Source organism: Nicotiana tabacum, chromosome 8, assembly GCF_000715075.1.
Source record: "Nicotiana tabacum cultivar K326 chromosome 8, ASM71507v2, whole genome shotgun sequence".
Lineage (NCBI taxonomy): Eukaryota > Viridiplantae > Streptophyta > Magnoliopsida > Solanales > Solanaceae > Nicotiana > Nicotiana tabacum.
The window spans coordinates 136168640-136178881 of NC_134087.1; the positions used below are offsets into that span (position 1 = coordinate 136168640).

General features: G+C 43.0%; 1 protein-coding gene across 1 annotated transcript; it reads right to left on the reverse strand.

The window, feature by feature from the left end:
• Positions 1 to 1237: 1237 nt before the first annotated feature.
• LOC142163333 (uncharacterized) lies at positions 1238 to 2500 on the reverse strand. The gene is made up of 3 exons (XM_075220606.1): positions 2375 to 2500; positions 1784 to 2155; positions 1238 to 1609 (listed from the first exon to the last, which is right to left on the reverse strand). Exons 1-3 carry the CDS (start codon positions 2498 to 2500, stop codon positions 1238 to 1240), a joined length of 870 nt encoding a protein of 289 aa, XP_075076707.1.
• Positions 2501 to 10242: the final 7742 nt, after the last annotated feature.

Genomic DNA, 10242 nt, shown 5'->3' on the forward strand with positions numbered 1-10242 from the left:
CTCAACAATTGTATATATTAAATACTTAGATTCCGGGACGGGCCGTTTAGCGAATTTCCTGGCCTCATCCAAAATAACAACGCGTTAGTCTCTTTAGGCGCGTATTTTTAATAATTTACTTTCTTAAACTCGAGTGCACATTTATGTGAACCAAATCCACATCTCAACGAAGTCAAAATATGTCGATAACCACAGGTACATTGATGTGACGTGGTTCGAGACACGTTTTCACAACGTTACAATTCTCTGTTAAAATAATAATGATAATAATAAAAGTGGTAAATAGTTAAAATTTACACATAGCTTCAACATGTATTAAAATCAGATAAATAAGCCGAATATGACAGTTGAGCGACCGTGCTAGAACCACGGAACTCGGGAATGCCTAACACCTTCTCCCGGGTTAACAGAATTCCTTACTCGGATTTCTGGTTCGCGGACTGTAATACAGAGTCAATCTTTTCCTCAATTTGGGATTCAACCGGTGACTTGGGACATCATAAATCTCCCAAGTGGCGACTCTGAATCTTTAAATAAAATCCCGTTTCAATTGTCTTTTAATTGGAAAAAACTCCTTTTACGTCCCTTCACGGGGGTGTAGGTGAAAAAGGAGGTGTGACACCATGTCAGTGAATATGGCCATCATGCACCTTTGGAATGTGGTGGGTGCATTGCATAGGCCAAAGGGCATCTTCCGAAAAGCATAAATGCCATATGGGCAAGTGAAGGAGGTCTTCTCTCTATCCTCTGGTGCAATAGAGATTTGATTGTACCTTGAGTACCCATCTAGAAAATAGAAGTGAGACCTCCTTGCCAATCTGTCTAGCATCTGATCAATGAAGGGAAGTGGGAAGTGGTCTTTCTGGGTGGCCAGATTTAACTTTCTGTAATCCATGCAAATTCTCTAGCCCGTGACGGTTCTTGTAGAGATCAGCTAATTGTTATCATTTTTGACCACCGTCATGCCACCCTTCTTAGGAACACATTGCACCGGGATAACCCAATTGTTGTCAGAGATTGGGAAAATGATTCCCGTATCCAACCACTTAATCACTTCTTTCTTCACCACTTCCTTCATGTTGGGGTTCAGCCTTCTTTGATGCTCCCTGGAAGGTTTGTGTCCTTCTTCCAGCAAAATTTTATGCATACAATATGCCGGGCTGATCCCCTTGATGTCTGCCATGGTCCACCCAATGGCAGTCTTGCACTCCTTGAGTACCTGCAAAAGTTGTTATGCCTACACATCTAACAAGCTAGATGAGATAATAACAGGTAATGTGGAGTTTGGTCCAAGAAACTCGTACCTGAGATGGGTGGGAAATGGCTTCAATTCTAGTTTTGGTGGTTCTTCTATGGATGGCTTGGCTGGAGGAGTTTCCCTGTTTTCTAAGTGCAGGGGTTCGAATTCAAGAGTTCTATCCCAGAACCCTCTGCCCTCTAAAGCCAACACCCATTCTGTCAGTTTTTCCCCATTCACCTGATCTAAATTTACCAGACATGCTGCAAGAGGGTCCTCAATAGTCAGCATCTCATCATCAGTTTCGACGATTACATCCACGACATCAATAAGAGAACAGTTGGCGAATTCACTTGGTTGCGTCACAGATTTCTGCATATTGAATGTTATCTCTTCATCGTTCAACCTCATCTTGAGCTCCCCAGTCTCACAATCAATAAGAGCTCTCCTAGTGGCCAAAAATGGCCTTCCCAAAATTATGGGAATCTATTCATCCACCTTGCAATCTAGAATCACAAAATCTGCAGGGAACATAAATTTCCCTACCTGAATCAACACATCATCCAAGATACCAGAGGGCCTTTTCACGGTCATGTCAGCCAGCTGCAACAACATTGAAGTGGGTCTAGCTCTTCCAATCCCCAACCTATTATAGATTGCCAGGGGCATAAGATTTATGCTAGCCCCCAAATCACAAAGTGCTTTGGCGAAAGCAAAGTTACCTATGGTGCAGGGAATTGTGAAACTCCCTGGGTCAGACAACTTCTCAGCAATTGGTCTAGTCACCACCGCAGTGCAAGTCTGAGTAAGAGTCACTATTGCCAAGTTTTGGAAGTCAAATTTTCGGGATATCAAGTCCTTTATCATTTTTGCATAACCAGACATCTCTTTCAAAGCTTCAATCAATGGAATGTTTACCTGAATTTGTTTCAGCATCTCCAAGAATTTCTTGTATTGCTCCTCTTTTTGGTACTTGGCCAGCCTCTATGGGAGTGGTGCGGGGGGTCTCTTCTTCTCAATGATGTAGGTATTTTCTTTGTCAGCTACCACCTCAACTACCAGTTCCTGGGCTATCTCAGCTTCTTTCTCAGCCTCAATCTAGGTATTATGATAATCCTGGGCAGGCTGTATTATCACCTTTGTCAGTCTTGTTGACTCATCTAGCTCAATGAGAACTGGTACAAGTGCCTTAACCTGTTTGCTTTCTCTAACCCTCTCTTTCTCCAAGTCTAAGTCTTTGCCATTACGTAGACTCACTGCCATCAGCTGCTTCAGACCTTGATCTTTTGGATTTATCTGAGTGTCTATAGGTAGTGTCCCATGAGGAGGATTATTCAAAGACATCGAAATCTGTCCCATCCGCACTTCAATATTCTTAATAGCTGACTCATGTGCATCTACTCTTTCATTGATTTTTGCATTTGACCCAATGACCTACTACATCATTGCCTCGAGTCTAGAAAACCCATCTTCGTGCCTTCCACCATGTTGATGTTGAGGAGGATGATACCCCTGCTGCTGATTTTGATTATTATATCCCTTTGGCCTTTGGTAAGGTGCTATATTACTCTGAGGTCTTATACCTCCCATGTTTCCATTGTTGAGCTATGACTAGACTGGCCTGTACGGAAGATTTTGTTGGCCTCAAGTTTGACCACCCTATCTCTATTCTCCATAATTTGACACATAATTCATATCCTTATGGTAGTGATGATGATCACTTTCTGCATTTCATTGGTTACCAATTATCTGACTAATGCAAGATGTGCATAATCCTCCATTGGTAGTATGTACAATGTGTACTTAATGCTTCTGCCCTGACTCTTCCACCTTTTTGGTGAGTATACTCATCTGTGTCATTAATGTGGCCATGTTTTCAGCAAGAGTGTTGGATGAATCTAAGGGCACTGAGTGAACCACTGGAGTGATAGGTGAATTCCTAGTTGTCATCCCAAATTCTGTGCCATATTGTCAAGCAAACTCTGGCTTTCTCTCCATGTTTTGCTCATAAATGCTCCACCAACTGAAGCATCAACATTACCCTTCATGCCATCTGCCAAACCCACGTAAAACTGCTGCCCCAACATCTGATCTGAAATACCGTGGTGCGGACATATAACCAACATCTCTTTGAATCGTTCCCATGTTTCTTGCAGTGTCTCCATTGGTATCTGTTTGAAACTCAAAATTTCATCAATTTGTTGAGCAGTCTTGTTGGGTGGATGAAACTTGTTCACAAATTGCTTGACTAACTCATCCCAAGTTGTTATGGAATTAATGGGGAGTAAGTTTAGCCAGGTCTGGGCAGCTCTTGTCACTGAGAATGGAAACAACAACAACTTATTGCTTCCTGAGTTACGTTGGGCTGCCTTTGAGTTTTGCAGATTGACAGGAAATTCTTCTAGTGTTGTTGAGGATATTCGATTTGTGACCCCGAGAAGAGTCCCTTGTTTTGCAACAAGTGCAGCATGTTGTTCATGATTTGAAACGATTCAGCCCGTATCTGCGGGACTAAAATTTTTGTGGCCAAGTTCTCTGCTATGGGTTGTGCCCAGTCATATAGTGCAGCCTCTGGCACAAGAGGTGAAACTGGCACTAATGGTGCAGCTAGGTCTAATACGTGATCCCCTATGTCTGGTTCAAATTGTTCAGTTGTTTGTTTTTCCGGTTGGCCCGATTTATGGCCTTGAAAACTTTCTCAGGATCTGATAATGCTTCAAATACTTCACCAGTTCTCGATGCATTTCTAGGCATGCACCTATACAACCAAGTCAACAAACGATAAAATTTCAATGTATAGATTGGATATAGAGAAAACTAACTACACTAAGAATTTTTGTACTTCAGTCAATTGTAATTGATAACACCGTTAGTTTCCCGGCAACGGTGCCAAAATTTGATTACGCCCAACTATGCCTTATAAAAAGGACAAACGAACGTTGCAAATATAATCTAAGTATTTTGCCCAGAGTCGAACCCACAAGGAATTAACCTATCAATTACTCTTGTCAGACTCACTAAATTCTACGTAATCAACTTTCCAAACGTTTTGAATCACAATTGAGGATAATTTTACTAACTATGACAGACAGTAATTAAGTAATTAAAGACTAACTATGATTAAGTTGTAAACAATTAAGAGAAGGATCTAAGGTTGTGATTTCCCCTATTGATAGAATCTCTTCCGGTTATGTTTCATATAGATTTGCCTAACCTTCTTTATCGCTCATGAGGATTCTTATTATCGTAAATCTCTCCCGAATAATCACAAAAAATTACTAGACGCACTCTCCTGAGTTACGCTAGTTGTCTTCTAATACAGCTCACTTTAGATCGCACCCAAAGCTTCGTTATCCCTAGTCCAGCCTTTAAACCCTCGATTATTGATCCATCATATACTTTGGGAGTGGTGTTGTTCAACAATTACCTAAATATACACTCTCTCCCGAGTAATACATACTAAATAGGCACAACTAATTAAGGATCCTATCAATTAATTACAACAAGAATGTAGTTGACACAAATAGAGATTAAACCAGGCAATCTATATTAACATAACAAGAAGTTCATCCTTCAATAGGTTCCATCAAAACCTTAGACTAAATATTTAGCTACTCATACTAGTGTTCATCATAAAAAAAGCCAAATTCATCACAAATGGTAAAATACAAAAGGGGTAAACGAATAACTCTATGTTGAAGTCTCCTCCTTACCTCCTGTTTTTTTCTCCCCTTGAACTCAGCTATCCAAACCTTGATAATCTTCCCTTGGGCGAGCTGGACCTCTTTTAGGTTTTGTGGAATTACCCCCGAACTTCCAAGTTTACCCCTAACTTTTATTTTTCGGAACTGGACTAGCGCGGTCGCACTAGTGGGTGCGCTAATGACCGCGCATATGGCATAACATTCTGCCTCGAACTCCTAGGCTAGCGCGGTCGTGCTAGTCTGGGTCATCATTTTAGCTCTTCTTTCTCTCTTCTTCCAATGTACTCAGCTCCGATGGGCTTCTCTTGCTTCAATTTAGCTCCAATTACAATTATACGTCCTCATACACGTAACTCGCTTCTGCAAAACATGAAATTCACAATTAGAGCTAATTTATCATAATTTAACTATTCTATAGCAGTGAAACATAGTCAAGCTGGGGCATAAATAGTCGCCAAATTATATGAATCTAGAATATTACCAAGAGGCCACCCAATGTCGAGGGCAATTGGGATCATGCATCAAGGTTTGCTTCATCAATAGGAGAGGAACACCTCGAGGCAGTGAGGAAAGACTGCGGATGGGGAGAAAATGTGGTACTACAGGTACCCTCCCCAGAAGATAACATTACGACTCATACAGAGGGGTTTTTGCACGTATACACGTACCCATTCACATTGAGTCCTATCGATATGAGTCGTTCTTGACATCTATCGAAGATATCGGGCTACCCTAGCACAGATTCACCCGTTGTTCTGGAGGACAGTGCTGATGATGAGGTTCTTTGTGGAAGAAGCTGGCTCAAGTTCACCCTTAGCCATCTCATTAGATTGTACTGACCCTTTCATTGCCGAGGCCTGATAGCTTTTCGATGCCGATCCGGCAGACCCTTCATTGTTGATGATGAAGAAAATAGGGACCGAGGATGGATGAATCGATTCATTCGAGTAAGGACTATCGATGTTATCCCCGTGGAGTTCCTGCCCTTTTTGGAGAAATGGAATGTTACACGTAAGTGGTACACTCGTGTTTTTGTCATTTTTGCTCATGATGGAGACTGATTTTGTAAAGACGCTTTCTTTTTTCCTTTTTGCAGCAACCCTACGGATGCCATACGAGGTTCCCAACCTAGTGGATTGGGATTGGAAGATGGCAGCCCATTCGACCTATGACGAGCATAAGTAGCGAGATCTATCCAAGGGCAGATGGGAGGTAAAACACCATGGTACGTGCTATGTGATTTGCTTTCTTTGGAGGGCACTCTGTGTGTACTAACCTCATCACCGCAGGTATTGGAGAGTTTCCTGAGGTGAGATCGTTCTCCCTCGGAGAGGAGGAGGGGTCGTCGGCTTCAGGACTGAGGAGTAATAACAAATCGAAGGAACCCTTGCAAGGTGAAGGCACTCATAGTGAGATAAGTCCCGTCCGAGGCCCAGAGAAGATGTCTCGACTGAGCCTGCAACACTCGAGGCTTCCGGCCTTGGAAAAATGGTTCCTCTTTTGCCATCGTCTTCTTTTCCCATCGAAGGTACTTCGAGGGATAAGGATCCTTTACCTCGATCTTCTCTTCTCGTCGAAGGTATTTCGAGGGGCAAGGATTTATTACCACCGTCTTCTCTTCCCGTCGAAGGTACTTCGAGGGTGTTCGAGGCTAGGGGCTGCCAGACTCAAGCCAGGTCTCGAACAATCACGTTCCTATTGGGAGCAATTCTGCTGGGGCCGATGAAACTAGGCCGGAAGGTGTGCGTTCGACCTTTGAGGAGGCTCAAAGGCTTTGTTCTGTGCTGAGTTTTGGCTGATTGTATCAGTTTTTCAGTTTTGCACTCCCACTTTCTTATTGAGCTCCTTTTTCATAGGCTTTTGATGAGCTCAAGTTCGAGCTGCTCCGCCGTGAAGCCAGGTTGAGGTAAGCCTTGGACGGGGAGAAATCCCTCAGGCTTCTTTGTGATAAGAGGGGAGATGAGTTGGTATACCTACAGTACGAAGCAAATCGGAGCCTGAACTATGAAAGCCACCTCTTCTTTTTCTATCCTCAAGGATTAATATTTTGATATCTCAGTTGCAGAGTAAGGCAGAGGATTTCGAACTCCTTTAGGGCGAGGTTAGCCAGGACAAGCATGAGTGTAGTGAGCTAGGGGCTCAGATAGATGCCCACATTGCGGCCAAGAAGAATGCCTGGACAATGTTTCTATGCTTGAGGTGCACCTCCGGAACGACCGTGAGAACAACTCAGTTCAGATGAGTAGGATTGCAAGGCTCGAGTCCGACCTTTTAGAGATGAAGGCCGAGGTCGTGGATGCCCAGGCTGAAGGTGAAGAGATTCGGGCTAAGACCGACAAGAAAGTGTCTGTTTATTTAAAAGACGCTGCTGATGTTCGAGCGAAGTTGAGAAATGCTTCCGATCGAGAGAGCATAAGCAATAAGTATGCCCGATGCAAATCTCGGAGGGAAACCCTCGAAGAAATTCACACAGGGGGCTTCGATCTCTCGGGAGATAGCGTAGGCCAAGGCGAATGAGTACGATGCCAAATTCCTCTTGTCTGATGCCGAAGATAGTGTAGAAGAGGCCAATAGGGTCGCAGTCCTCAAGGGGAAAATTGACTAGAATTTTTTCTATTTGATTCTCTGTACAGTGTTCTTAGAGAACTTTGTAAATGTAGCCTTGCAATATCCACGCACACGTATATGTAATGAAACCTTTCGATTTTCTCCTTTCATGACTTTCTATTTGCTCATGTGTGTCTTTCTTTGTCTTGAGTTTTGACATTTTGTCAATGATTAGACAGACGAATTGGCCTTTGAGTAAAAACCCTTAGGTTTGTAACTCAACCCCGAGGCTTGTTGGGATTGCTCGTAGGCTCTTACGCATTGGGGGTCGGTACGACCTCTAATATAGGCTGGCATCTGGGCTCTTACGCATTTGCCCTTAGGCGTTTTTAGTTAACTATTTCGGGCTCAGTCTCCGAGTCAATTTCGATTTGAGCTCATTGACCCTTAAGTTTTTAAGCTGGCCCTTAGGCTCTTATGCATTGGGTCGGTACAACCTCTTAATATAGGCTGGCGATAGTGGCTCTTACGTTTTGGATCGGTACGACATTTAATTTTAGGCTGGCGACAGTGGCTCTTATGCATTGGGTCGGGACGACCTTTTAATATAGGCTGGCGATAGTGGCTCTTACGCATTGGGTCAATACGACCTCTTATGTAGGCTTTATTTACCCTTGCTAAAGACTTTTTGAAATTTTTGTATTCGCCCGACTCTTCGACGGTTCGAGAAGAACCTCGATTGTGAGCCGTTAGGTAACGATAATTGAGCACCTCGGGAGGTTTCGCTCGATGGCTGAATTGTTTCGAAGCCTATTATTTGGAACTGATATGATTGAAGCTCTTTTGTTTATGCTGAGGGTAGCCTAATTAACCGGTTCTTTTCAAAGTTTTTTCGAATTAATTGAAGGCCTATGATTTTGTAGCGACGGTCAGGAGTCCCCGAGTCGTGTTAGTTTTGCTGTTACAGCCTTGTGACCATAGTCTTCGTGTTTGGCCGGAGCCTTTCAGTCCCACGAGTGAAGTCGTTTCGGCATCTATATCGAGGGTATGCCTTTTTAGGGGTCTTATAAGTTCAGATATATAGCCTTAACTTTAAGATCGGGATTATGCCTTTTATTAGGTCTTACAAATTTTAACATGCCTTTCTTGAGGTCTTATAGATAAGTTTACTTGGTACAAGTATGGTTCATGCTTTGCTTTAGGTCTTACAGATAAGTTTACTTGGTACAAGTATGTTCATCCCTTGCTTGAGGTCTTACAGTTTTAGTGTTGCCGCATGGAGGGCTTTCGCACTCGAGGTTGCCCACTTGGGGTCTTACGGCCTTGAGTTTCTGATAGTTAGACGGCATGATAGTCGACGACAGTCCATGAGACGTCGAGAGTTTTTTGGCTCTGGAGCCATTCTATTGTAAACTTGGTGTTGCCTCGTTAAGGGCTTAGAATTTGATGGTTGTCCTTGAGTGTTCAGAAATTTTTGGCTTTGGAGCTGTGTCAGACTTCTTTGAAGCATAAAGCATTTTGATGGAGGAGGAAATACTTTTTGATTACTTGGCACAAGTATACATGTTTTTGTCGTCAAGGCTCAATTATTCTATGCGGACACAGTTCATTCAACCGTTTGGCCCGATACATCATTTTCCTACTGAGACCCTTTTCGTCTTATCTTGACTTCTTCGAGAAGGTGATCTTCCGGGGCGATTCCCCCCAGTGTTCGAGTTTGACTGAAAAGAAGCCTTGAGCACTTGTGAAATTTTCCTTAGGTAGCATATAGATGTTGCCTCGTTAAAAACCTTATCGGTAAAACCCTTCTTGGGATAAAACCCGATCGAAGGAAAAGAGTGCAACATATGTTTTGAAACCTTAAGGTCTTCTAATTGTACAGCGCTTTGACTTGTTCTGATCGGACATCTGCATAAAGGTTAGTGTAAAATGTAAATAAAAAGGGAGATGGTTATACCTTAGTGGTGATGGTGCTTTGAGCCTCAATATGTTTGCTTCGGGGACACGACACGGTCCTTTACTTGTTTTGTTGATATGTAGCCTAGTATGTGTCTCATGATTGCTACTTCAATGTTTGCTTATCCTTTCGCTCCTTCGATGTTGGGGGCATTGACGTCGGTGCCACATGGTGCACCGCGAACATTTCCCTCACTGCATGTTGTTCCCCATACACGGTTTTTATTTCGTCCTTCGTCGAAAACTTCATCATTTGATAAAGGGTTGATGATACTACTCTCGTGCAGTGTATCCATGGCCTTCCGAGCAAGGAGTTGTACCTCATGTCTCTTTCGATGACATGGAATCTGGTTTTTTGGGTCGTGCCAGCCACGTTGACCGGGAGGGTGATTTTCCCTTTCGTTGTTTCGATCGCCATGTTTAATCCGTTGAGGACTCGAGAGGCGGGCACGATTTGGTCAAGCAGTCCGAGCTGCTCCACCACCCTCGACCTGATAATGTTGGCCGAGCTACCTGGATCCACAAGTACACATTTCATTTGAAATGTATCTACTAGAAACGAGATTACCAGTGTGTCGTTATGAGGCTGAGACAGGGTCTCGATGTCCTCATCGCTGAATGTGAGAGCATCATCGGGTATGTAACCTCGAGTTCGCTTTTCCCTAGTGATCGATATTCACTACAAGAAAAAGGCTTATTAGGGACCAGTATTTAGCGACAAGTTTTATATATGGTCTGTAAAAGTGTACTTATAAGGATGAGATTTTTTTTAGTTTCTAATACCCAATTTGTTTTATA

What these genes read in the sequence shown, in the direction of transcription:
- LOC142163333 (XM_075220606.1), bottom strand. Translation starts at nt 2,500, where the DNA reads ATGGCAGTGAGTCTACGTAATGGCAAAGACTTAGACTTGGAGAAAGAG. An exon ending in AGTCAACAAGACTGACAAAG is followed by an intron (nt 2,156 to 2,374) that starts GTGATAATACAG and finishes AAACAAATTCAG; the next exon opens with GTAAACATTCCATTGATTGA. An exon ending in TGGATGATGTGTTGATTCAG is followed by an intron (nt 1,610 to 1,783) that starts GTAGGGAAATTT and finishes TTCAATATGCAG; the next exon opens with AAATCTGTGACGCAACCAAG.